Genomic DNA, 27603 nt, shown 5'->3' with positions numbered 1-27603 from the left:
GAGGGGACATGTGTAGACATATAGCTGATTTATGGTGTTGATCAGAAGAAAACAATACAACATTGCAAAGCAATTATCCTCCAATTAAAACATTAAAAAAAAAAATGACTCTCAGAGTTCCACATGAGTTCTAGGCCTTGACCCTTTCCACTTCCATGGCAAGAATGCAAAGGGTTAAGGACTAGAACTCCTGGCAGCCTCGTCCCTAGCCCAGTGCTTCTCAGACCACCGACCACCACTTTTCCACCAAGAGGGCCTCACCTGGCCTGACTCCTCAACAGGCAAACAGTGGGCTGCCCACTGGTCTTTACTGAGGCTCCTGACAGGTCTGAGTTCTTAAGACTCAAGCTGGAAGCCTGGTCCACGTATAACAGTAAAAAACCCATAAATCAAAATGTCCAATCTTCAGGGGTTTGTGAACTGTTTTATGGCATGTCCGTGCGAGGGAACACAGGCAGCCATTAAGATTTGAACATGTAAGGATGTCAGAGAAGACGGTCAAGATGTTAAAGTAGGTTTCAAACAGCAGGCTCTGTGTCACCCCGTTTTACATACATATGTCAATACTCTTGTATTTGAGTGATTACCTGTATGGGATGGGGTTACAGGTAGTTTTGATGAATGATTTTTATTTTCGACTTGCTTTTATGTATCTACTCCCAGACTTTCCACACTGAGCCTATATTGTTACTTTTTTTTTTTTCCAGTTGTGCTGTTTCTATACTCAGAAGACAAGGTGCAAGTCCCTGAAGGTCTACGGCTCCCAGTGTCTGGCTGTGGGCCTGCCCTGGGGACAGAACCACTTGGAAGGCCTTGGGTGAGGGGCTTTGGGGGACCTGAGATGGGGCGGGGGGAGCGGTGTGGGGGCGAGGGGCGGTCCTCACCTGGGCCTGGGCTGCCTCACATTGGGTGAGCACGAAGAGGGTGTCGCGGGCGAGCAGCAGGGAGCAGGGTAGGTCCAGCAGACAGAGGTATTTGCGCAGCAGGTTCACAGACTGGAGTGTGAGCACTGAGCACCCTGCGGGGGCGGAGGAGGGCGGGGAGACTTGCAGCTCCAGGCTGGTTTTCCTGAGCTCCCCACGCACGTGCCCTGCCTTTGAGCTCAGGGCAGGGCACCATCAGAGCTGCTCTTTGCCCATTTTTCTCACAGATAAGAGGGTGAAAGGGCCCAGAACACCTGGAGGCCACCCTCTGTGTGCTCTGTGCCCCCAGCAGGGAGAGACTGGCTGCTGGAGGCCAGGATCAAACCCAAGGGGGGAGTGGTACAGGCAGACTTTCTGTCTTAGGAGGCTAGAGGCCTGGCTCCTGCGTCACTGGAGAACTCATGGGCTTGGGGAGGTCCCTTCACCTCAGTGAGCCTCAAGTTTCTCGTCTGTTTGATGGGTTGTTGGTCATTGGTGAGTGTGGGACCTGCCTGTCTCCCACGTGCCATGTGGTTAGCTGCTCAGTCGTGTCCAACTCTTCATGAGTACACGCCAGGCTCCTCTGTCCATGGGGTTCTCCAAGCAAGAATACTGAAGTGGGTTGCCATTCCCTTTTCCAGGGGACCTTCCCAACCCAGGTCTCTTCTGTCTCCTGCATTGGCAGGTGGGTTCTTTCCCACTAGTGCCACCAGGGCTGTCTTCCAGGGTTGAGCAAACACACCAGAGCTATGTTCCTGAGCCCCTGCAGCTTCACCAGCCAGAAGCCCACCCAGAGAGGGCATGCTGCCTGGGGGTCCATCATTCCGTCCCCAGGGCTCTCCTGTGAGGGGTGCATGTCCAGACAGAAACTGGCTCAGGGAGGTGAGGGCGGTCAGACGCCTTCCTGTTAGTTAGGAAGTGTTTCAGACCTGTCCAGCACCCAGCAGTCACCTACAGCCTGGACAGTTACCTGGGGGATAGATGTGAGCTTGGATGGACATCCTGAAAGGACACTAGAGGTGGGATAGAGCTGGCCAGGGAGAAAGCCGGGCAGGCGAGGAGCAAGGCCCACGGAGGTGGTTAACATCCTGTGTCAGCCCATATGGGTCCCAGGTTCTTGGTCAAAATTGTTTCTGGGTGTGTCTGTGGGTTTCACATCTGAACTGGACGACTGGGGAAAGCAGAAGGCCTGGGTAGGTCTCGTCCAGTCTATCGAGGGAGGGCCCAAGCAGAGCAGAAGTTGGAGGGAGGGAGAACCTGTCCTCTTCTGTCCGACTGCAGAGCTGGACCCTGCTCGTCTGCCCAAGATCAAGACTGACCCTATTGGCTCCCTGTTCTCAGGCCTTTGGACTCGGACAGATTAAAGGACGCCCTGGCTCTCCTAGGCCTCCAGCTTGCAGGTGGCGGATCCTTGATTTCTTGGCCTCCATAATCGTGTGAGCCAATTCCTTTTTATATATTATTGTTGTTATTCTGTTGCTAAGTCGTGCCCAACACTTTGTGACCCCATGGACCACAGCAAGCCAGGCTCACCTGTCCTTTCCTTCTCCCGGCGTTTGCTCAGACTCATGTCCATTGAGTCAGTGATGCTGTGTAAACATCTGTATGTGTATAATATATACAGGAGCACATCTGTCTATCTGCATCTCCTGTTGGTCCGTTTCTCTAGAGAACCCTGATGACACCCCCTCCTCCCTCACACACAGAGGATACTTCTCAGTGGACACAACTTGACCGTGAGGCCTGGGGACCCCACTGTGACAGGCACAGTGGCTGAGTCAGGACAGTGTGGCCCTGCCTCCCTGTCCGCCCCACTCCCGCCACTGGGCCAAGGGCAGCTCTCTGTATATTTAGCACTCTCACCCTAGAGGGACAGTGGCAGCCACCTGTTGCAACAGGGCACGGCCTTACCTTTAGGTAACTTCCCTTCTGCATGCAGGGTCCTGGCAGAGGAAACGGAGAGAGTGCGAGTGAGAACCCTCTGCAGTTAACGGGAGGGGCTGTCAGAGCCTGGCCTGCCCCACCCTGGGGTCCCTCCACGTAGGTTTCCAGGCAGGTTCTTGAGCATAAGTCACCACAGAGATGCCTTGGACTCCATAGCTCTGGCTACGGCTGAAGGAGCTAGGGTGGGTCCTTCATCCAAGGTCAGCCAATCTGGAGATGACCAGTGGCTTATGAGGTGCCCTGGTCCAAGCTGTGCCCACCAGAGATGAAAGTAACAATGGACTCTTCAGAGTTTTTCTCCTTTATGAGATTGTGATGTGAGTGTGGTGGGAAAATATGTAAAGTGTTCATTGGTATTTCTTCCCTGACAGTCCTCTCCCCTTGCAGTACTACCTCTTAGCAGTAGAGGCCATTCTGTGCTCACTGCCCTAAGAGGAGGCGTGAGGGGATTCCCTGGGGGTCCAGTCATTAAGACTTGGTGCTTCCACTGCAGAGGGCACAGGTTCAATCCCTAGTCGGGGAACTAAGATCCCACATGCTGTACAGTGTGGTGAGAAAAAAGCATGTATCCTAAGAGGAGGGGTGAGCTGAGTCCAACAGCAATATGAAAATGAAATCCTTGTTTCGGAAGCTGACAGGTGGGCAATGGGACAAAGAGTCCCCTTCCCCCACACCCCAACACACAGACATATGGACTCATGGGGAAGGGGTTCTCAGGAGCAGGGATTAAAGACAAGAAGTTGGCCTGACTTACAGAGCTTGAGAAATAGAAAATGCCGAGCTCAGAGGCAGCTCATCCTGCACTCTGGGTGTAGTCCTGGGGATGAACTCCAAGGAAAGAGCTCAGAGGCAGATCTAAGGGCAGGAGAGAGGTACCCTGGAGACACATCTTCAAGCCCTGAAGAGAATGGGCACGTTCAGAAGAAGGGTGTAGAGTCAGTCCTTGACCTCAAGCTGCCCTCTCCCTTCCCTAGGCTGGGTCCAGCAAGCTGCTTTTGGGCCCAAGAGGAGCAGGCTCAAGAGATCAGGACATAAGCTACAGGTTTGTATGACCCCAGAGAAGTCCCTCAAAATCTGTGAGGTTTTTTTTTTTTTTTTAACCAGTTAAATGCAGGTGGTGGTTGTGGTTGTTAGTTGCGTGGTCGTGGTTGTTAGTCGCTCAGCCGTGAGTGACTCATTGCAACCCCAGTGGGCTACAGCCCGCCAGGTTCCTCTGTCCATGGGATTTCCCAGGCAAGAATACTGGAGCAGGTTGCCATCTCCTCTTCCAAGGGATCTTCCCAACACAAGGATTGAATCCACCTCTCCTGCATCAGTAGGCAGATTCTTTACCACTGAGCTGCCAGGGAAGCCCTAAATGCAGATGCATGTCAGTAAAATGCAGTGGCTGCAAAGAACAGGTGAGATTTCAAATGACGTGCACATCCTCCTTCTCCAAAGAAAAATCTGAAATCAGGAGGATGCCCATTCATCGATCCCAGCCCTCAGACCTGCCCATGAGCTACAAGGAGATGAAATTTGGCTCTAACATTTCCTGAGGCCAAAGCAGAGGGAGGAATCCAGTCAGTTCCTGCATTTGGCTGCATCTGGGGACAGAGAGACTCAGCTATTAGGAGGCAAGGTCATAACTCTAGGACTTGGGCACCTGCTCCTGGGAGGATGAGGTGAGATGACCCATGGGGTGGAGAGTGATGAGGAGACCGCCCACCCCAGCCGCCCAGGGAACTGGCGCACCATCGTACCTCACAGCTGCATTCAGAGCCACGTGGTTGCTGTGCCCACTCACGCCCCCCTCATCGAAGGTCACCACCTGCAGAGACACAGAGCTGCATTCCAGACTGTCTGAATAGTCTCTCCCGCCTCCGTCCACACCGCCTGGGACAGACAGGAGGACCCAGAATCCTGAACCTGTTCGTGTTCTGAGTGCATCAGAACTGACTTGGGAGCAGGTCAGTGGTATGTGACTGCTGTTCAGCCCTGTGGCTGTGGGCTTGACTCTTCTCTTGCTCCTGGACAGCAGAGCAGAGTGGAACTGGGCCACGAGAGAAACCTGGGTTCAGCATGTCTGTGTTTCTTATCTGCCTGGCCTCTTAGCAGCACGTTTGGTTTCCCGAGTGGCTGCTGCATGACCTTTGTTCATGTCGATGCCGTCTGATGATTTGGTCCCTCTTCCTGGTGCTGTGTTGAGGGCATGAAAGCGCTAGGGGACAGTGTCCACCATGCCCTGGGGCTCATAGAAGCCCGTGGCTCCTCGTAGGCTGCCTCTGCGTCCACATTCTCAGACCAGCGTCTGCTTCTCCAACTATAAGCCTAGCCTAGGCTCCAGATTCATTTCTGCACAGATGAGTTAAAAAATCCAAAGAATAATTTGAGTAATAATAAATGTAAAAGAATAGCTGGAATAAGTAAAAAAAAAAAAAAAAAAAAATGTAGGAAAGAAGACAGGACTCAGAGAAAGGCACAGGTGTGGCTGGTTGAGGGGGATGGAAAGGGGACCAGGCAGCCAAGAGAGTAGGATTATGGAGGAGCAGGGGCAGGTGAGCCGACATTTAAAGAAAAATGCTGTTGATCTTGAGTTAATAATTAGTGAGGCTGAATGATGGGAACATGAATTTCATTATACTCTTTGCTCTACTTTTGCATGCTTGAAATTCTCCACAGGGGGAAATTTTTTTTAAAAAGGCTTACAAACAGATCCCATTATGATGGATACGTGTCATACATTTGTTAAAACCCACGGGACATACAGCACCAGGAGTGAACCCTAGTGTGAACCTGGGGTGATGATGACATATTAGTGTAGATTCACTCGCTGTAACAGGTCATGGGGCCAGGGGTACGTGTATACTTTCTGCCCAGTTCTACTGTGAACCTAACATTGCTCTGGAAACTATAGTGTGTTAAAAAAAAAAACAAAACACTTCACCCTAGAACCCAGGTACCCCGTTCTGATCCCATCCTTCTGTGGAGCCAAGCCTGGAGTGCCGAAGTCCACTCTCACCTCTGACCTAGTTACCCTGACCTTCGGGCATATCATAGAATGTCGCTACTGGGAGCGATTTCATCTTCAGTGTCTTGGTTTTCTCATCTGTGAGGTCAGGAGAGTGAGGCCTCCCTCCTTTCTCTCTGGGTCAGGTGAAGGTCAAATGAAGCCCTGTGGGAACGTGTAGGACCTGGACAGCAGCCCAAGCTGAGTGTCCGCTGCCCTCGCTGAGGTGACTCTGGGACGCGGTTGTCTCAGGCCAGCCGGGGCACACTCCCTGGTCTGGGGGCTTGGGGCCACTGCAGTTCATCCCCATCACTTAAAATTCTCCAAGGTCTTGTTTCCTGTTTATCCCACACCTTCCAACAAGCCCTGAGTCTTCCTGCTGTGAGGAGGGCTGAGCTGAATTGTCTCCACCCCCTGGTCTCATGCAGCAATGGCGTCTGTCCACCTTCCCCCCTAAACTGCGGAAACCTTTGTTCAAATGAAGTCTTCCCTGGACCCCAGTAAACAATAGGCTGCTTTCACTTCTCTAAGACAGTGGCTCACAGGACATGGTCCGTGAAGGATAAATAGCAACACCTGTCACCAGGGCAAGACACACAGCAAATACTGCCCCAAAGAGGACTGAAGAAGTCATGGAGGGTTTCTGGGAGAAGGCGGTCTTAGCTGGGCCTGGACCACAAGTCAGTTTTCAGGGAAACAAACTTGGGAGATTCTTCTGTGTCTGTGCCCTGACCTCTTCCCTAGATGTTCAGAGCTGTGGCTGTGATGTGGTCTAAACACGAACTCGGCCCCTCAGTGAGTTCCAGCCCTGTTCACCAGCCAGTGGCACCTTTGGGAGGGCTGGTCAGAGGTGGCCAAGTTCACAAATATGGGGGTTTATCCCACAAGCAGGACTGACTGAAGACCAGTTGTTCCAATGAACCAAAGCCAGAGAGGAGACTAGCCAGAGAGGAGAGGGGACTAGCTGTGGGCATGTCACTGCCCAGAAAGACGGGGTACCAAGGGTCACTGCAGCATACCTCACAGACCCTGCCCTGTGCCCCAGACGGCCCTGAGGACCAGCTCTGTCCACCACCAGGCTGTGGAACCCTGAGAGGGTCTGAGTGTGGTCTGGGAAAAGCAGGGCAAGAGGAGCCAGGCCGGCTATCACCTCAGACCCTGAAGCAAGGTACATCCAGGAGGGGTGGGCCTGCAGCTGTTGGTGACCATTCGTCCGGCCAGAACAAAGTGCAAAGCCAGTGCAGATCCCTGGTGGGGCCAGTGGCCCCCCTGCACCTACAGCTCCGTGTGGTTCACAGCCAGCTGGCGAGGTGCCCGTTGTATTTATGTCATTAGAGCACAAAGGCAGTCTGACTAATCCACGAAAATCTGCCCTTAACAATGGCCTAATAACTCATTTCACTCGGAGGATGCATCACTGATAAGAAGCCTGACAGTGGGGTTCACCTTCTAACAAGGATTAATCAAAACTTAAAAGCCAGCGGCTGGGGCTTTAAATGGTAGGATTTAGGTATTAACTTGTGAAGGGTTATTCTTATTTTAGACGTTCCTGGCACCTTAAGATGGACTGCTGGCAGGATGCAGGCTGGCGAGGCCTGAGCGTAGAGGTGGGTGTTCCTGAGCCTCCTGCTTCTACAGGTGAATCGAATGCCCACTGGAGCTCTAACCAGGAATGTTCTCCCCACAGGAGCTGTGGATTTATCCTCGCATTTTCTGGAGGGAAAAATGGAGGCTCAAACCCCTAGCTTCATGCTTGCCGACCTTGGGCAGCTTCTGAGCCTCTGGGAACCTCAGTCTCCTCGATGAAGGTGAGCATTAGGACAACACTTACCGCCAGAGTTACAGTGACACCCTAACATGAAAATGCTTGTTCTGTGCCAGCGCGTCGAGGCATAGGCTCGTGGGGACCTGGGTTTTCAGAGGGCAGCATGGAGGTAGGGGGGCGGGTGAAGAGGGCACAGTCTGGGAAAATCTCTGCCTCCCCCTACTCTGTGGTTACTCAGGAAAGGTGCAGAGAGACAGGCCAGATCTCTGCTGGAGAGGAGGGCGTGTACCCTTACCAGCTTGATGCCATTGGCCTCTACGTGCCGGAGGAGGACATCAGCCGCCCGCTCTGGGTCCCAGCGCACGTCTGGATCATCTGGGAAATCCCTGGAAGGAAGAAGTGCACGTTGGAAACCGTTTCTAACGGGGTGCAGGCTCTCCCCTCAGCTCTGGTAGGTGTGTGCGCATGTGGGGTGCTGAGGACGTACAGACCAAACACAGCACACTCAGGGGATCTTGGCTCATGTCATGGCTGGGCAGTTGGGAGGGAAGCAGATCTGTCCACAAGCTGGGAGACAGGTGTGGCCCCCAAGAGCTGAGACATGGGGCAGAGCTCGGATGTGTCTTGGTAAAAGTCACGGGAATGGCTTGTTGGTAAAAGTACTCAGTACTTTGGTAAAAGCAACTCAAGTTAACCTCAGTACTCGTTTAACCTCAAGACAGCTATGAAGGAGCCTGGACGATACAGGTGAGTAGCCTGCGTGTTGCAGGGCCGTTAGGGTTGGGTTTGATGCAGGTTTTCTGACTTACAGGGGAGAAGTTTCAGCCCCGGGGAGGTGCCCCCAGGGGTAGGGGTCTCTGTAGGCCACTCTGGGCCTTGTTTCTGTCCACTTATCACCACCACCTGCTGGTCTGACTCCAGTGTGAAGACATTATTCATAGTCTTATAACTAGATGGCCATCTCTGTCGCCTCAGGTCCTGGGCGCCACCCACCTATGCTGGGGGGACAGGGCCCCCTGATTCCCACCAGGAGGTAGATGTCACCTCTCCATGGACACAGGTCATTATCAGACTCATTTAGGACTATGGTCAAAGGAGAGGTGATGAAGGTTTTTTAGGAGGAAAACGACATGAATCTCAGGGCAGAACAACACAGCGACTTTCTGTGCTTCCTTGGCTGCCTCTTCCACACCCTGGGGAGCCTCCTGCCAGGGTGACTCTGAAAGCACCATCCTGGCCATCATTCCCCCAGTGGCCCCCTAATGCTCCTGCCTCTATAGGAGAGACAGCTTGGTTGGCAGCAGGGACTGGATGGGGAGGAAGGGAGAGACAGGGACCAGGATGAAGTTCATTAGGCCTCATTCCTGGGGAGCGAGCTGAACATGGGATGGAGAACATGACCTACTGAGCTTGAGCAGGAAGAGATTCAGGAATTTTCCAGGGAATTCAGGAAATACCCAGGAATACCCAGGAGTGACGGAGAAGGCAATGGCACCCCACTCCAGTACTCTTGCCTGGAAAATCCCATGGATGGAGGAGCCTGGTGGGCTACAGTCCATGGGGTCGCTAAGAGTCGGATACGACTGAGCGACTTCACTTTCACTTTTCACTTTCATGCATTGGAGAAGGAAATGGCAACCCACTCCAGTGTTCTTGCCTGGAGAATCCCATGGACGGGGAAGCCTGGTGGGCTGCCGTCTATGGGGTTGCACAGAGTTGGACACGACTGAAGCGACTTAGCAGCAGCAGCAACCCAGGAGTGAGAACAACTACACACGTCCCCCTGGCTGGGAGGCCCACATAAATGCACCAAGGCGTCATTTTGGAAACCAGAGAACAAGGAGATGATCAGAGGTTGGCAAGGCCAGAAGCCACTGTCGCCTCTAGGGAAAGACATCAGAGCCTAGGAACGGGAGTGGTTGATGGCAGGAACTACGAGGGCAGCAGCTGGAGGCCCGGAAAACATTCAGCTGCTGATAGAGGTGCTGTGAGGAGTGGGGAGACCTTCCAGTCTCCCATTATGGCCAACTATTGGTCAGACCTACTGAGAAGTCAGTTAATTGGCAAGGGAGGCAGGAAGCATGGTTGCCGTCAGTCCAGGAGTCTGGCAGCACTCCAAGCAAGTGCCCAGTGGACATTTGCTGTCAACTGTGCCCCAGACTTGAGCCTAAACCTTCAAGGGTAGCAGCAGTCTGCCCTTCTGGGAATGCAGTCGCCACTAGCTGCCCAGGTACAGAGGGCAGCAGGGAGGTCACGGAGGTCACTGCTGGGCAAGCAGGAGTCCAGGCTCAGGGAAGACAGGGCAGCGGCTGGTGGGCAGTTCCACCCCAGCAGTTCTGCTTGAGCTCTGCCTATGATCAGAGTGGCCCAGTGTCACCAGCAGGCATCGTGATGCCAGGTCGGATGACAGAACACACGAGTTCCAGTTTCCTGCTTACCAGGTGCTCGGGGCCTGTGCTGAGTCATCCCTAGAGCTAGGAGGACCTGGGCCACACTGGTGACCTGAGAGCCCTGATGTCTAGGACTTTGTGTCATATGCAATTTTTGAGTGAGGTTGAAATGCTGATGGTGGATGGTAGTTTTTAGGAAAGAGTAGGGGCCTTGGTGGAGAAGGCAATGGCACCCCACTCCAGTACTCTTGCCTGGAAAATCCCATGGACGGAGGACCCTGGTGGGCCGCAGTCCATGGGGTCACTAAGAGTCGGACACTACTGAGCAACTTCACTTTAACTTTTCACTTTCATGCATTGGAGAAGGAAATGGCAACCCACTCCAGTGTTCTTGCCTGGAGAATCCCAGGGACGCGGGAGCCTGGTGGGCTGCCGTCTATGGGGTCACACAGAGTTGGACACGACTGACGCGACTTAGCAGCAGCAGCAGCAGGGGCCTTGGATGAGCTTCCCAGGTAGCACTAGTAGCAAAGAACCCACCTGCCAGTACAGAACACAACAGATGCAGGTTCGATCCCTGGGTCTGGAAGATCCCCTGGAGGAGGGTCTTCTCATGCCAGGCGCTGCATTAAAGTGCTTGATTGGTTGACTGAGCCAAAGGCAGCTATACCTGCCTTTAGAGGTTGAAACATACAAATAAGAGTTTTAAAAGATAGTAAAATTTATAAGAACAGATTAGAGGCGAAAAGGAAAAAAGGGGACTTCCCTGGTGGTCCAGTGGCGAAGACTTCTTGCTTCCAAGACAGTGGGTCTGGGTTGGATCCCTGGTTGGGGACCTAGATCCCACATGCCACAACTAAAGATCTCACATGCTGCAACTAAGACATGGTGCAGCCAAATAAATAAGTGAAAAAAAAAGAAAAAAGAAAAAATTGAATTGCAGGGGGAATAAGGCATCCCTAGGGGACCACTTCCTCTCAAGGCAGGAAAATATAAAATTTTATATTTTATTAAACTATAGTTAAGTGTAGAAAAAGTGACGCCTGTGAGATCAACAACATGAGTTGTCTTTTGCCTATGAGTAAAAGTGTTAGTCACTCAGTGGTGCCGACTCTTTTCGACCCCATCAACTGTAGCCCCCCAGGCTCCTTTGTCCATGGGATTCTCCAGGCAAGAATACCAGAGTGGATAGCCATTCCTATCTCCATGGGATCTTCCTGACCCAGGGATAGAACCTGGGTCTCCTGCATTGCAGGCAGATTCTTTACCATCTGAGCCAGCAGGGAAGACTTTTGCCTAAAGTTCAGCCCTAATCAACTCAAGGCTTGGGTCCAAGTAGTAACTTTTGCAATAGTTCCTTTCTTCTCTGATGGATTAACAATCCCGCCTTAGATAAACATGCCAGCAGAGGTGTGAACACAAGTGTGAGTCAGCCATCCGGCCCCTCCTTAAGGGAGTGTTGGTGAACGGCCTTTGCCCTATTTTTCTTGGTGCTGTCCTGCGTTTTGCTGGCTGGGGTCAGGGAGGAGGACTGGAACTGAAGCTGCCATCGAGATGCATGAAGTAACTTAGGTCTGAAAGCGAGGCAGAGTAAAGTTGCCAAAAGGAAGGTGCCCTGGCCCTCCACCTGAGCCCCAGCCAGTGCATCTCCTATCACAGCTGTTGTAGTCACTGTGGGTTTTCTGTCATCTGCTGCATAACCAGATCGTGATTTAGGTATGCCATCATTTTGTAAAGCCTCTATTTTACTGATTATGTAGGTTGTTTCCAATTTTTATTATTGAAAAAAGTTGTAACTAGCATCGTTATACTTAACACTTCATATGAATCTCTCAATATTTCTTGGGATAAAATCCTAGAGATGTCACTTGGGAGTCAGAGATGAAGCGAGGAGAACCTTGCAGATCTCCCTGTGAGGAGCAGTGTTAAGAGGAGGAAGTGGAAAGTGGGTTAACTCACCAGGAACAACATCACAGAGAGAGAAAGAGCAGTGTACTTCATAGGCTGGAGGGAAAGACAAACAGGGACAACTCTTATCAGAGCTCCATGCCTCCTAAAAATCTCAGGTGTTTTATACCTACTTCCTTATCCTTATGACTCATGAAAGTGGAAGTCACTCAGTCACGTCTGACTGTTTGTGACCCCACAGACTGTAGCCCGCCAGGCTCCTCTGTCCATGGAATTCTCCAGGCAAGAATACTGGAGTCAGTTGCCAGTTTCTTCTCAAGGGGATCTTCCCAACCCAGGGATCAAACCCAAGTCTCCTGCATTGCAGGTGGATTCTTTACTGTCTGAGCCACCAGGGAAGCCGGCAAAGGCCAGTCATTTACATTTTTCTCTAGCTGGAGAGAGTTGGTTGGAAGGGAATGAGTTACACGTGGAGTGAGAGGCACTAGAGGCTGGCTGAGTGGGGCTGCAGTGGAACATGTGTGTTGTCAGGAGCCCCATTTCATCTTGGTAACCAGCCCTTCTCCTGGGAAATCACATGGATGTCGTTCAGCAATAAGAGTGAAATGGTGCAGGTCCAATTGGGACTTGAACTCATGGTCTTTTAACTGAGACCACTACACCTGGTCTCAGGACTTACTGAAGATCAGGTTCTTGATGTCTCATCACAGAAAGAATTCAGTGAGAGACAAAGTGATAGGTAAGAAGTGGATTCATTTAGAGAGAAACACACCCCAGACAGAATGTGCGCCATCTCAGAAGCCCAGAGTGGCACAGGGTAGGGGGTTGTCAACAGGGGTGGGTAATTTCATGAGCTACTGAGTGTGAGGAGTGTTCCAGCTATTTCGGGGAAGGGGTGGGGATCTGCAGGAATGGGGCCACTGTCCACTTTTGGACCTTTATGGTTGGCCTGAGAACTGTCATGGTGCCTGTGGGTGCGTCACTTAGTTTGCTCATGTGTTACAATAACGAATGAATACTGAGGCTCAAGGTCTAGTGGAAGTCGAGGGGTTGGCCATTTTGGATCTATTTGGTTCTAATTAGTTTCTGTCGTGTCTTCAGGCTGTGTGGTTCTTTAAAGTGTTGTGCTGGCCCCCTTCCCTGCTGTTTCAATAGAAGAACCGAGGCCAAGCCGTAAGAGTAGTCAGGCTTCATATTTAAGGGACATCTGGACTTGCCATACCCAACCTGAGGTATGTGTGAACCACGTGGTGGGTTTGCCTCAGCCGTGGACAAGGATTCTGAAGCTGCTCCCAGCTCTCCCCAAACCTGGATGTGAGCAGGCCCATGGCAAACAGTAATAAAGTTACCAAGAGGTCCCAGAAACTTCCTTCAATTATTAGCAAGCTACTTCTTGGCTTTTATCGCAATTTTAATAAAAGTGTATGGAGATACCTCCAGTGCTGGTGTGCCTGAGTAGCTCTGCTAACACGGAAAGCTGAGTAATTCTTTCTGGATGAGACAGGGGATAGGGTGGCTGAAAACAGGTTTCTGGCCAGGTTTTGCCAAGTAGAGCAGAGATGACACCTCTGAAGACTTGAGGACAAGGACAAGCAGGGGTTGTATCAGCCACCCCCTGCAGGAGGACTGTAACCCGCAGAGCCCTTCAGCTCAGAAATGAAGTGTCTGGCAGGTCACACCTTGAACCTAGACTCTTGATTAAGAGACCTGTGGTCGCTCTACGTCTCATCAGTGAGGTGATGGTTCCTGATAGGAAGCCGGCCCTGGAGAACAAGGAATGAGGGCAGAATTTCCAAGGTCATTTACAAAGCAAGCCTGGAGACTAAAACATTATAAAGACCTGTGAAAGATTGTTTGAAGAGGCATTTTACAAAGCAGGAAATGCAAGCTACCAACATATATTCGTCTAATTCTCAGGAGTCAAACAAATGCAGAATTAAAGCAGGACATGGTGTGGAGGAGGGCTCACAGGAAGGGGCCAGTTTACCGGCTGCACCTGTGCCGGAAGGTTGTTTGGCTATCCGATTGTGCCCTTTGACCCTTTTAGAAATGACTCTACGGAAGTAATCAGCCTAACAGTGGAAGTCCTCTCAGGCAGAGACACCACTTTGACTGCATTTACAGAGGGAAAGAGGCTGCAGTTCTCTAGTTCTGCCACCAGGGAACAATTTCTTTAACTTCCTGAACTGTGGCTTTTGAAAAATGCCAAAGATAACACAAGAGTTTTAGGGTATGTTCAAAGTCAAAGCAAAGAAAATTAAATACACCCAAGGAAAGGAATGTTAAAACAAAGTTGGGGAAAAAAAAAAAAAACCCTCCGGTAACTAAACTTTAGTTTTGCTCCTGACTTGAGACTCATGTGAAAGAGGAAATCTATTTAGGGGAATTGAATTTTGGAAACAAAGCCCTTCTGTGAGAGAACTTCCAAATAAAGGGCTCTGGGTTCAAGAGTCCAGATACCCTGGCCTGGGCTCCCCAGAAAGCAAAGCCTGTTGGGGGCTGTGACCCGGCGCGGGAGGGCAGTCGCAGGAGGAGGCGAGGTTGTGCAGACTTGCGGGCTGGCTCGGGGTCCCGCGGGCTGGCTGCCGGACCGCGAGAAAAGCATCTCAGAGCCACGCGTCCGTCCGGGAGGAGGAAGAGGGATGTACCAATCTTGAGGGCCGACAACGCTTGCAGGATTCTGTGCGAGGGCAGAATGGGGCAGGGCTCCTAGAGCGTGGGATTTCTGCACCTTTACCCGCGGGCCTAGCGTGGATTGGGCACCAACGCGGATGTAGGGTCCGGGGCGGGGGTGGGGGGCACCTCGTGGGGCCGCGGCCCTGCGACCCCCGAGGGGCTGGGACGGGCGCTCTGGACGCGACCGGACACACAGAGGATGCGGCACCCCGGGGGTGCAGTGAGTGAACACGGCCTCAATTCCACTGGAAAAGGCCCCAAACCTAGCCCTGCCCTGGACCTCCGCGCTCGGCCCGGGAGATTCAGAATAACTGACCTGCTCTGCACTTTGTAGTGACTGCCCCCGGCCGTGTGAGGCGTGGCCTCAGGGTGGGGGGCGCGGTGGGCTCTCCCCTCCTCCCGAGCCTGGGAACCCGGGGGTAGGCACAGTCACCGCGCTCCGCGGGCGCCATGCGCGCCCTTATTTGGGCCTGTGGCTCGTCCTCCACCCCATCTCCATCCCCCACTCCAGCATATTTCTAAACCGAGGACTTCCTCAGACCTCCGGGCGGGCAAAGGTCACCCGAGTTCAGGGCCACCGGAGGTGGGCGGGGCGCAGGCGGGTCACCTGGGCTGCTGCGGGGGTGGGGGTGGGGTCGCGTCCGGGAATCGCCAGGGACCAGCCCAAGAGGAGAGAGGAAACGAAATAGGGAAAGGCGAAGAGGAAAGAAGGGACGAAGAACCAGGAAGAGATTGAAACAGACCAGTTGGTGTCTGTGAAACATCTGGGCTGCCAGCCATCCCACCCTCGCAAGCAATTTAAGAGCGTGGACAACGACCACGTGTCCCAGGAGATCCTTGTCCACAGAGGCGTCTGGCCCTCCTCAGGCACATACATAAAAGGGACCTGCAGGTCAGGGCTGTAGCTCACCTTTCTCAGGAAGACGCGCATTTTACATTAATCAGTACCCCATCAAGGTGTGTAAATCCTGTGAAGTTTTTGTGAGATCGTTTTCCCCAAATTGCCAATTTGCTGTCTTACGTGGCAACCGAGAAACAGAACTGCTCACTGAGCTCACTTCAGCAGTCACAGGGCTCAGCTGGGAGGCCCAGGTCTCCGTCCCCACCCCTCCCCTCTCCCCAGGGGACTCCCAAGGGCCCCCCTGAGCAGAGGCTGTGCAGTGTTGCTCAGGACAGAGATAGAAGGGCCGGGGCCTAGACTTCGGACACTTCTCAATCTTCTGGTACCTGAAATGTCCGCCTTACTCCCTTTAAAAAAAAAAAGCCAAATTTAGGGTCATGTCAGAGAAGGGGTTCATCCCTGACTTCAGCACACACCTGGAACCAAGTGAGAAGAGCAGAAGCAAAGCCAGAGGGTGGGACGTGGAGTCCTCGTGGGCAGTGCAGTTCGCCCACTAGGACACCCTGGAGTCCCAGTGTGGGAAGGGGGTTGCCAAACCAGGGAGCCCCTGGGGCATCTCAGGGTGAAAGGGAACCATAACTGTAGGTTCCACTGAACTGCAAGGCACCGCAGGAGGATCAGACCAGTGCTCAAATAATGAAGTCCAAGGCAAAAGTCACTGCAAGAAACAGTCAAACACGTTGCTGTGGTGGTTCAGAGAGGAAATGTTAAGGTTGTACAGTATGGATGAAAGAGTCATGTAGGTGGCGGCGTCTGTGTTGGGTCAGGATGAACAGGCCTCCGGACAGGGGCTATTGTTCTAGAAAGAGAAGAGTGGAGCCATGGTGTGTGGGGTGAGTGTGGTGCCGTGACTGAAGTCACCACCTGTCTCGTGTAGAGACCGTCATACAGGGAGGGGCATGGGGAGGTTTCCTCAGGGCAGTGGCTGGATCGGGTTTGCTTTAGGATGTCAACCTGGGAAAGTGAAGGGTGAACTTGGGGGTGGAGCACAGTTAGGCCTCGGCAAGGGTCCGGACCAAAGACGAGGCCCTGGGGATGGGAAAGAGAAAGGCGCCCAGAACATTTATGGAAGGAGACTGTCAGATTTAGTGCCTGACTGGATGGTAAGAGCAAGGAAGAAAACGCCACTGAAGGTGACTCCAGCATCACATTTGAGGACTTCATGTTTGCCTGGTGCCTTCCTTACAGTCAGAAAGTGTTAGTTGCTCAGTTGTGTCTGACTCTTTGGGGCCCCATGGACTGTAGCCCACCATGTTCCTCTGTCCATGGAATTCTCCAGGCAAGAATACTGGAGTGGGTTGCCATTCCCTTCTCCAGGGGTCAAACCCAGGTCTCCCACATTGTGGGCAGATTCTTTTCCTGTCTGAGCCACCAGGGAAACCCATGTCAGAGGTGTCACTTTATTTAGTCATCACTGGGTGTAATAATGCAGAGTGCTAGGAGGGGCAACTGAAACTGGTGCTACCCAGCTACAGACAGCTCAGTCAACTGGGGCTTCCTTTTTTTGGTTTGTCTTAAGACTGTCGAAATTAAAACAGTGCATTAAAAAAAAAATTCTCATGAAGGAGCTGTAGCCATGGAGAAGCTCTCCAGGAATAGCCTCAAGGGAGCAGGAACCAGAACCGTAGCTTGGTGAGCTCAAGTCAGGTTGGGGGAGAAGGGAGGGATGGTCTGGTGGGGCAGAGACGGAGCAGACCAGTCCACGGGACCATGCTGGCGGGGCTTGAGGAAGGAAAGGCTGCTGGATTTCACCCCTCGGGGGGACCATGGGTGGCCCTGGCAGCAGCGCCCATGAAAAGGGGCAGGTGGTACAGAAGGACGGGCCAGTGGGTGGTGAGAGAGCGCCAGGAGCTTCAAGAAGTTTGGGAGGAAGAAAGAGGAGGGAGGCCTGAGGGACTTGGGAGGCCAGGAAGGGTTTGTGCAGCTGCGAGGATGTCTGAGGATGCAGCAAACCAGTAGCCATGGTGGTAGAGAGCAAGCTACCCACGTGGGACAGGAGGGGACAGGTAAGGCCCGGGCGATCTGGCCACAGAGGATGGACGTGTGAAGCAGGGAGCAGAGCTGCAGACTTGAGGAGGGCTAACAGCTCCCACGTCATCAGCCGTGGGGAAGATAAAACGAGATAAAACCTGATGGACACTTAGAGCCTGGCATGCGGTCAGGGTCCTGTAAAGGTTAGCTCTTGAGCTGACTCTGGATTGGATGGTATTTGATGCCAAGAAAGGAAAGGGGTGATGGGTGCTGGGCCACAGAGAAGGGCGGTCAGCAGCAGACACCCTGTGTGATTAGACCCAGGGGTCTTCAAAGGTTTCTGAGGATTCCACTTGTGTTTCAATGAGAGGACCTCTCTGCAGAAGCCTAGACGCAGAGGGTGGGGGTAGAAAGATGGAGACAAAATGGATACCTGGCTGGAGGGCTGAGCGGGAGCAGGGGAGGGAGCTGAGAGGTCCCGGGCACCCTCCACAGCAACCTTGGGGGCAGTGGTGCGGTCAGCAGAGGTGAGTGCTCAGGCTGCCAGAAGAGGACTGTGAGGAAGCTTAGGAGGGTCCACAGTGACCAGGCTGGCAGAATGGGGAAGCTGGGAGTGGCCTGCCTGATGACTCTGGATGGACACCCCAGCACCAAGGGGAAGGCTGGGTGCTGGTCATGAGCACGAAGGGCACAGGGCCCAATGATTTACAAAACGGGAGTGTCCTGGTGGCCATCCAAGTTTACAGGGAGGTACACTAACATCCTCCCTACGAGTTTCAGCAGCTACGAGAAGGGCCTGGTGAGATCAGCTGCTGGCCAGGCACAGCTAAGCAAGTGTCAGGAATGACCCCAAAGCTGTAACTGGCCTGCAGGGGGTCCTGGGCATCCCCAGCAGACAGGCTGGGAGGTGGGACGATGGGACAAGGCTCTAAGCAGTGTATTCTTACTCTAATTCAACAGGATTAATATTAATTGCCGACTTTGTAATAGTTCAGTGAGAACTTTTATATAATCAGTGAGGTAAAGTGTTTACAAAGTCTCACTGTTCGGTTGCTTAATAGAGATTAACATCTCTGCTGAGAGTGGTGAGTCCTAAGTGAGAGATTCTGCTCCTCGTGGATGGCTTCTGAAGCAGCCAGTGCTTCCGAGGTCTCGTGATATGTGGCTGAGCTCAGAGCTGAGGCTGTGTCATTGGTACTTAGGCTCGGGGGACTGCATGCTCTGGGCGACACACAGAGGTCCCCCCAGGAATGCCAGTGACTAGAGACTCCAGAATTTTCTTCCTCACTTTGAGTCCTTCCTGCTCTTGCATTCCTATGAGAAAACTTGCTCCTATACTTATGCTCCAAGCAAAAAGACCAAATAATTCCCCTTCCCAGGTGACCTGATCCAAGCTTCCCCTATCCCGGATGACCTGATCCAGGCTTGCCCACTCCACTTCTCTGTCTCAGGAAATGGGAGCTGCAACTCAGAAATAGCAGCTCAGAGGTTCCCAAACATTACTGTGCTTTACGATCATCTAAGGAGTCTGTAAAAAATGCAAAATCTAGGTTTCTCACCTCACTAGGGTCAAGGTCTTATCCTGGAGGTGGACAGGAAGCCCACACTGCAAACCCTAATGTGTAACTAAATAGCTTCTTACTCTATGTATCACTCCAGTGTGAACAGCTGTGGGGTGTTATTTATTTCACGATGGTTAATGATGTGGAGAAGCTCTATACAGTCAGCAAAAACAAGACCGGAAGCTGACTGTGGCTCAGATCATGAACTCCTTATTGCCAAATTCAGACTTAAATTGAAGAAAGTAGGGGAAACCACTCGACCATTCAGGTATGACCTAAATTAAATCCCTTATGATTATACAGTGGAAGTGAGAAATAGATTTAAGAGTCTAGATCTGATAGAGTGCCTGATGAACTATGGACAGAGGTTCGTGACATTGTACAGGAGACAGGGCTCAAGACCATTCCCATGGAAAAGAAATGCAAAAAAGCAAAATGGCTGTCTGGGGAGGCCTTACAAATAGCTGTGAAAAGAAGAGAAGTGAAAAGCAAAGGAGAAAAGGAAAGATATAAGCATCTGAATGCAGAGTTCCAAAGAATACCAAGAAGAGATAAGAAAGCCTTCCTCAGCGATCAATGCAAAGAAATAGAGGAAAACAACAGAATGGGAAAGACTAGAGATCTCTTCAAGAAAATTAGAGATACCAAGGGAACATTTCATGCAAAGATGGGCTCAATAAAGGACAGAAATGGTATGGACCTAACAGAAGCAGAAGATATTAAGAAGAGGTGGCAAGAATACATAGAAGAACTGTACAAAAAGATCTTCATAACCAAGATAATCACGATGGTATGATCACTCACCTAGAGCCAGACATCCTGGAATGTGAAGTCAAGTGGGCCTTGGAAAGCATCACTACGAACAAAGCTAATGGAGGTGATGGAATTCCAGTTGAGCTATTCCAAATCCTGAAAGATGATGCTGTGAAAGTGCTGCACTCAATATGCCAGCAAATTTGGAAAACTCAGCAGTGGCCACAGGACTGGAAAAGGTCAGTTTTCATTCCAATCCCAAAGAAAGGCAATGCCAAAGAATGCTCAAACTACCGCACAATTGCACTCATCTCACACGCTAGTAAAGTAATGCTCAAAATTCTCCAAGCCAGGCTTCAGCAATACGTGAACCATGAACTTCCAGATGTTCAAGCTGGTTTTAGAAAAGGCAGAGGAACCAGAGATCAAATTGCCAACATCCGTTGGATCATGGAAAAAGCAAGAGAGTTCCAGAAAAACATCTATTTCTGCTTTGTTGACTATGCCAAAGCCTTTGACTGTGTGGATCACAATAAACTGTGGAAAATTCTGAGAGATGGGAATACCAGACCACCTGACCTGCCTCTTGAGAAACCTATATGCAGGTCAGGAAGCAACAGTTAGAACTGGACATGGAACAATAGACTGGTTCCAAATAGGAAAAGGAGTACGTCAAGGCTGTATATTGTCACCCTGCTGATTTAACTTATATGCAGGGTACATCATGAGAAACACTGGGCTGGAAGAAGCACAAGCTGGAATCAAGACTGCTGGCAGAAATATCAATAACCTCAGATATGCAGATGACACCACCCTTATGGCAGAAAGTGAAGAGGAACTCAAAAGCCTCTTGATGAAAGTGAAAGAGGAGAGTGAAAAAGTTGGCTTAAAGCTCAACATTCAGAAAGCGAAGATCATGGCATCTGGTCCCATCACTTCATGGGAAATAGATGGGAACAGTGGAAACAGTGTCAGACTTCATTTTTTGGGCTCCAAAATCACTGCAGATGGTGACTGCAGCCATGAAATTAAAAGACGCTTACTCCTTGGAAGGAAAGTTATGATCAACCTAAATAGCATATTCAAAAGCAAGGACATTACTTTGCCAACAAAGGTCTGTCTAGTCAAGGCTATGGTTTTTCCAATGGTCATGAGTGGATGTGAGAGTTGGACTGTGAAGAAAGCTGAGCGCTGAAGAATTGATGCTTTTGAACTGTGTTGTTGGAGAAGACTCTTGAGAGTCCCTTGGACAGCAAGGAGATCCAACCAGTCCATTCTAAAGTAGATCGGTCCTGGGTGTTCTTTGGAAGGAATGATGCTAAAGCTGAAACTCCAGTACTTTGGCCACCTCATGCGAAGAGTTGACTCATTGGAAAAGACTCTGATGCTGGGAGGGATTGGGGGCAAGAGAAGGGGACGACAGAGGATGAGATGGCTGGACGGCATCACTGACTCGATGGACGTGAGTTTGAGTGAACTCTGGGAGTTGGTGATGGACAGGGAGGCCTTGCATGCTGCACTTCATGGGGTCGCAAAGAGCATGACTGAGCGACTGAACTGAACTGAATGATGATTCTAGCAAAGCCACGGGATGGATGGTTTTATTAGTCAAGTAAGTTATGATACAGGTATCCCATGGAGTAGTATGCCTCACTGAAAAAATGAACTATATTTGTGTTTCTGTATGTAAATCTGCATTTGTAAAGTATTGAAGGTATGGAAGGTTACACATTGAGTAGGTGACAGTGATTTTCTCTGAGGAGAGGAGCGTATGTGGAGGGAGATACTCGTTTTTCCTCACTGGATATATTTTTGTACTATTTGTTTTTATAGTGCACATCATAAATAGTGTTATTAAATATTACTGTTATTTCTAGAACAGCTTGATTGAGACATAATTCACATAATTTCTCAGTCCACTCATTTCAAGTGCACAATTCAGTGTGGTGGTTTTTTTTTGGTATGTTCACAGAGTTGTGCAACTGTCATTGCAATTTTAGGACATTTTCGTCATCTCAGAAAATAAACCCCATTATGAGTCACTTCCCACTCCCTTTCCCTCCCCACTCTTGGCAGCCACTGATCTACTTCGTGTCTCTGTGGATTTGCCTGCCCTGGGTATTTCAGATAATCCCCTGTGTGGGGATAATGATCCCCACACAGGGATCATACCCTGTATGGCTGCCTGTTAACAGGCTTCTTTTTAGGTTCATGCAGTCTGTAGCATGTGATGGGACTTCACTACTTTTTGTGGTTGAATAATAGTCCAGTGTATGGCCAGACCATGCTTTACTCATTTACTCATCTGTGAATGGACACTTGAGTCATTTTTACCCTTTTGCTACCATGCATGGTGCTGCTGTGCGCATTCATGTACACATTTTCATCTGAGTGTTTTCAATTCTTTTAGGTATTTATGTTGGAGTAAGATTTCTGGGTAAAGGTAATTCTGTATTTAAATTTTTGAGGAACTGCCTGGCAAACTGTTTTACACAAACCCACCAGTGCCTGAGGGGTCCAATTTCTTTGTATCCTGGCCTGCATTTAGCATTTCCCTTTTTATTTTTTAAAAAATGGTCAACCTAGGGAGTGTGAAGTACTGTCTCACAGTGGTTTTGATTTTCATTCCTGTAATAACTAATGATGTTGAAAATCTTTTCCTGTGCTTATCGGCCATTTGTGTATCTTCTTTGGAGAAATGTCTATACAAGTACTTTGACCATTTTAAAAATTAGGTTGTTTGTCTTCTTGTTGTTGCTTATAGAAGTTCTTTATATATTATTTTATATGTTATATATACTATATTGTTGTTGTTTAGTCCTTCAGTCGTGTCCAACTCTTTTGTGATCCTATATACTGTAGCATGGGATTTCCCAGGCAAGAATACTGGAGTGGGTTGCTATTTCCTTTTCCAGGGGATGTTCCTGACTCAGGGATGGAACCCACGCCCCTTGTTTCACCTGTATTGGCAGGTGGATTTTTTTTTTTACTGCTGAGCCACCAGGGAAGCCCATATATACTATATAATATATAAGGATATATTACATTTCTCTATATTGATCTCTGGATATTAATCCTTTTTCAGATATATGATTTGCAAATGTTTTCTCTCATTCTGTGAGTTGTCTTTTCATTTTCTTGATGGTATGCATCAAGCAAAAAAGGTTTTAATTTGGTCTGTTTTTCCTTTTGCTAGTGGTTGATACTTTTGGTGTCATATCTAAGAAGGTTCTGCCTAACCCAAACTCATGAAGATTTACTCCTATATTTTCTTGCAAGTGTTTGATAGTTTTAGCTCTTCTTATTTGGGTCTATTTGAGCTAATTTTTGTGTTTAGTGGAGGGGAAGGGAAGCTTGTTCTCTGGTATGTGGATATCCATTTGTAGAAGAGACTATGTTGCCTTGGTGAACTGTCTTGGCAGCACTGTTGAAAATCAACTGACTATATATGTGAGGGTGACAGTATTATTAAAAAAGTTAAAAAGAAGAAAAAGAAAACCTGAAAGAGTAAACCCTATAAATCCTTCTAGTACAGAAACTGGCTAGTTAAGCTATGGGGCTTCCGAAGTGGCTCAGCGGGAAAGAATCTACCTGCGAATGCAGGGAGACCCAGGTTCGATCCCTGGGTCCGGAAGATCCCCTGGAAGAGGAAATGGCAACCCACTTCAGTATTCCTGTTTGGAGAATTCCATGGACAGAGAACCCCGGTGGGCTATAGCTCAGGGGGTGTCAAAGAGTTGGAGATGACTGAGTGACTGAGCATACAGGCATGCAGCCCTGCAGAACCAGGCCTGTCTCACCATGACAGTTTTGCCAGAGGACCACCACATCATCTTATGTTGCAACACACACAGGCAGCTGCAGTGTTTCTTGTCCTAAGGCTCTCATCCCCCATATGACTAAGACTTTTTTCTTGGAACTTGGTGTGGTGGCGAAATAATCTGAAAGGCTGATCCCGTAACCTTTCTTCTGGGCACAGACACTTTGTCTGTAAGGCCTGAGTGGGAGAGAATTAGTTGCCTCTCATCCAGAGTTTTTGGTTCCTACTGCAATTACTGCAGATGCTATAGACTGAACATTTGTGTCCCTTAAAAATCCATATGTTGAAACCCATTTCCCCAATGTGATGGTATCTGGAGGTGGGGCCTCTGGTAGGTAATGAGGTCACGAGGGCAGAATCCTCCTGAATGGGACTAGTGTCCTTAGAACAGAAACCCTAGAGCACTCCCTTGGTCCTTCCACCACGTGAGGACACAGCAAGAAGGCGGTAGTCCGTGAACCAGGAGACACGGCCCCACCAGACACCTCATCTGCTGACACTGTGATTTTGGACTTCTCAGCCTCCAGAACTGTGAGACAAAATTCTGTTACGAGCCACCCAGTCTGTGGTGTTTTTGTTCTAGTTTTCCAGATGGACTATGACAGTGGAGGTAAGGGTGAGCTGGCTAAACTCAGTTTGGTTCTTAAAGGGTCTACTTAGTTTTTTAATATCCCTATTCAGGGCTTCCTTGGTGGCTCAGTGGTAAAGAATCTGCCTGTTGATGCAGGAGACATGGTTCCCTGATCTGGGAAGATCCCATCTGCTGCAGAGCAGCAAAGCCTGCGCGCCACAACTATTTAGCCTGTGCTCTACAGCCTGAGGACTACTGAGCCCTCACGCCCTGGAGCCCGTGCTCCTCAACAAGAGAAGCCGCTGCAGTGAGCAGCACGCAGAAGCACAGCAACCTGAGAGTAGTCCCCACTCGCCGCAACTAGGGAAAAGCCTGTGTAGCAGCGAAGACCCAGCCCAGCCAAAAATAAGTAAGCAAATAATTATATACATTAAAAAAGATCCCATATGCATGCTGCAACTAAGACCCGGTGCCACCAAATAAATAAGAATAAAAATATTAATTTATTAATTTAAAAAAATCCCTACTCTGCTTCCCAAGAAAAGGACCAAAGTGTGTGACAAGGGACATAGTCTGCCATGGGTGTCATGAAATGTAGCTCAGTAAAATGGTAAGCACTTGAATCAGCTACATTGCTGAGTTGAGCACATGACCCTCCATTTATAGAACAACCACATCTAAACACATTCTGCTCTGCCCCTGAGAAGATCTAGGAGCTTTAGGAAAAGTCACCATCTCATCCAGTCGTTGCACATATAAGACGAGAGAAGCCCAGAGAGAGGGCATTATTTGCCAAAGGTGACACAGCCTTAAAAGCTGAAGCCAAATTTCATGACTCCTGGATGACAGCTCTTCCATCACACTGTACTTCCCTTTTTCTTTTCTCTGGTCTTGATTTTCCTCATATTCACCTTTTCTTCAACTGCCAGCAGGAATCTGTTTAAGTTGAAACGCGGACTTCCACTTATACTAGCAACATCTTCATTTCACTCTCTTCCCTCAAACTCCATAGCGAACAACAGCAAACGAAATAATTACAGAGCATCAACTTTGATGAAGCAAGTAAACCACCATATCAGAAAATCACAGGACATGGAACATACCCGCCTGGTGAGATCTGCCCCAGAAAGGGGTGCACAGCTGGCCAGCAGTGCTCTACCTTGGCACTTCCCACAGGATTTGGAAGTGCCTCAGAATCAAGCCTCACCTTCCCAGAAACAATATACTGTAAAATAAATTCAGTGAAACTGCCAGTTTACAACTGATATATGCTCATTATCAAAACTAAGGAAAATACAGAAGAGTGTAAAGGAAGTATATACTGCTTTCTAAACTCAATATTCTATCAGGAACATCTTCCTAGATTATGAACTATGCATGGAAAACTTTGAATTGTGTGGGACTGCCCGGGTGGTCCAGTGGTTAAGGCTGCATACTTGTGATGCAAGGGACTCGGGTTCGATCCCTGGTTAGGGAATTAAGACCCCACATGCCGTGGGGCAACTAAGCCCAAGTGCTGCAACTACTGCAACAAAAGATCCCAAAGGACGTAAGGAATATCCCAAGGCAGCCAAATAAATAAATATTAAAAAGAAACTTTTAAATTGTGGCTTAATGTTCTGGACCATGGCTATATAATTAATCACCTAGTGCTACGTTAGGTTGCTATCAATTTTTTTTGCTGTAATGAGTATCACATCACACAGTCACCTTGGTTCCTATTTTTGTGGTATATTTACAGCCTCTTTCAAGGAGCAGAATCAGCCACAAATACATGCCTTGTTGAGGCCAGCCTCCCTGGTCCCACTCTTCTTCTAAACTGACACGAAACTTGACGACCCAGCCTCCCTCCAGCTCCCAGGATAACCTGCCTTTGAAGTAGCACAGGAGCAGCCTTCCATGTTGGCACAGTTGCTCCATATCAGCTTGGTCCACTTGAGTCTCCTCCCATGGCTCCTTTTCTAGGAAACGTCGTCCTTTGTGCCCTCTGGAAGGACAGGAGCCCTGCCCTGCTCTTGCCAACTGGGGCTGGAACGCTGCCCTCTCACTGTACCCAGTCACTTCTTTGTGTCTTTGGAGAAAAGGCCCTGCGAGGAGCTTCGTTTTATCTCTTTACAGTAAGAGGATGCTTGGTCACGTTCACTTTGGCACTTGGCATATGGTCTGTTTTGGTTTCTGGAAGGGGCCGGCTTTTACAGGGTCTCAAGAGGAGAGGGGATTAGTTACCAAGGGGACCCCAGCAGCCCCAGACTCTCTGCTTTGTGGCTTCCCTTTCACTGATTTGTGTGCGTTTATTGGAAAACACAGAGACTTCTAGGAACTGGTAGCGGGCCAGGCTCATTTATGTTGCCTAGTGGGTACTGGATTCTATTTCCTTGTTCAACTTAAATCAGTCTGTTAAGGTCTTGGGCTTGTTAATGCCAGGATGACATTGAGACGAGCAGTAGGAGAAAAGATGCTGAAACCTTAGGATGGTGGAGCCAAACTGACAGGGTGGGAAAATCAAGATGTAGAAAAATACTCCCAAACCTAAGTGCTCACTTAGGACTTCCAAAAGGCTAAAAATAACCATGCAATTCAGGGATCAAGACTGTTTTCTTTAAAAAAAAAAAAAAAATTGAAAACAGTTTTACTGAAGTCTCAGGAATTGGTTTGCTATTCACCATTTCTGAGTCAATGAAAAAAAAAAATCGAGGAAAGGGGGTTGGAGACCACACACTTATGGGGTGCCACAGGAAGGAAGCTTCTGGTGTGAGCCAAGTAGCCTGTTTATTCAACAAACATGCATTGAGCAACTATATATCAAGTGTTAGGATAGTGGTTGGGGATACATGAAGAAAAGATACAGAGGGGCTTGTGGAGTAAAAAAATGATGTATATATTGGGATATGATGGGACAATGACAATGTAGCCAAAGTGCCCAAGAAAATCTGGGCAAATCATGGATGTTGCAGAGTTGAAGGTAATCTTGAGCTGGGGTTTCAAGGATGAATAGGAGTTTGCTAGACAGCCAGGATGTGGGGAGCTGGGAAGGGAGGAAGCAGGCAGAGGAGGGCCAGGCACATGCATGAGTGTGGATGCAGAAGAAAGCTTGGTGGGTTTGCAGCCTGATTTGCATACGAGAACAGACTGGGGTGCTGGGAATCCTCTGCTTTTGTGGTGGGAATAGATGTGATGTGGGTACGGCAGGTATGGGATGCTAGGAGCAGGGATCAGACCACAATCACCTCCGAGACTCCAAAAGTTTCTCCCAACGGTTGGTTGTTGGGCCCTGATGCATTTTTATGGGCCTGGTTATGACTGGAAGGTCTACTTTATTTCATTACAATCAGTGTGTGTGTATGTGTGTGTGTGTGTGTCTCAGTCGCTCAGTCGTGTCCAACTCTCCAATCCCATGGGCTGTAGCCCTCCAGGCTCCTCTGTCCATGAGGATTCTCCAGGCAAGAATACT

General features: G+C 49.7%; 1 protein-coding gene and 1 long non-coding RNA gene across 12 annotated transcripts in view; one reads left to right on the top strand and one right to left on the bottom strand.

The window, feature by feature from the left end:
• Nucleotides 1–27603, bottom strand: part of PIGL (phosphatidylinositol glycan anchor biosynthesis class L) — a 50301-nt gene that overhangs the window by 9333 nt on the left and 13365 nt on the right. For 3 of the 7 annotated variants that reach the window (XM_025278994.3, XM_044939218.2, XM_006079484.4), the window contains exons 3-6: nucleotides 7896–7986; nucleotides 4589–4656; nucleotides 2814–2845; nucleotides 885–1018 (exon numbers count right to left, since the gene is read on the bottom strand). In XM_025278994.3, the coding sequence (XP_025134779.3) occupies nucleotides 885–1018; nucleotides 2814–2845; nucleotides 4589–4656; nucleotides 7896–7986 (325 nt within the window). The remainder of the gene's footprint in view (nucleotides 1–884; nucleotides 1019–2813; nucleotides 2846–4588; nucleotides 4657–7895; nucleotides 7987–27603) is intronic. The other 4 variants (XM_025278996.3, XM_044939219.2, XR_006549550.2 and 1 more) reach the window with 2 other exon arrangements.
• LOC112583458 lies at nucleotides 703–27603 on the top strand. Of its 5 annotated transcripts, none has more exons than XR_006549551.2 (5): nucleotides 703–817; nucleotides 2184–7442; nucleotides 7523–7643; nucleotides 7839–8051; nucleotides 13000–14666. It is a non-coding gene; the product is annotated as an uncharacterized LOC112583458 (long non-coding RNA). The 5 variants fall into 5 exon arrangements; XR_006549555.2 differs by lacking the exon at nucleotides 703–817 and having other exon boundaries at nucleotides 1705–3888; nucleotides 4287–7442; XR_006549554.2 differs by lacking the exon at nucleotides 703–817 and having other exon boundaries at nucleotides 1705–4795; nucleotides 7379–7442.

This window comes from Bubalus bubalis, chromosome 3, assembly GCF_019923935.1.
Source record: "Bubalus bubalis isolate 160015118507 breed Murrah chromosome 3, NDDB_SH_1, whole genome shotgun sequence".
Lineage (NCBI taxonomy): Eukaryota > Metazoa > Chordata > Mammalia > Artiodactyla > Bovidae > Bubalus > Bubalus bubalis.
The sequence above is the reverse complement of the archived record's forward strand: the minus strand, read 5'-3'. Positions and strand labels throughout refer to the sequence as shown.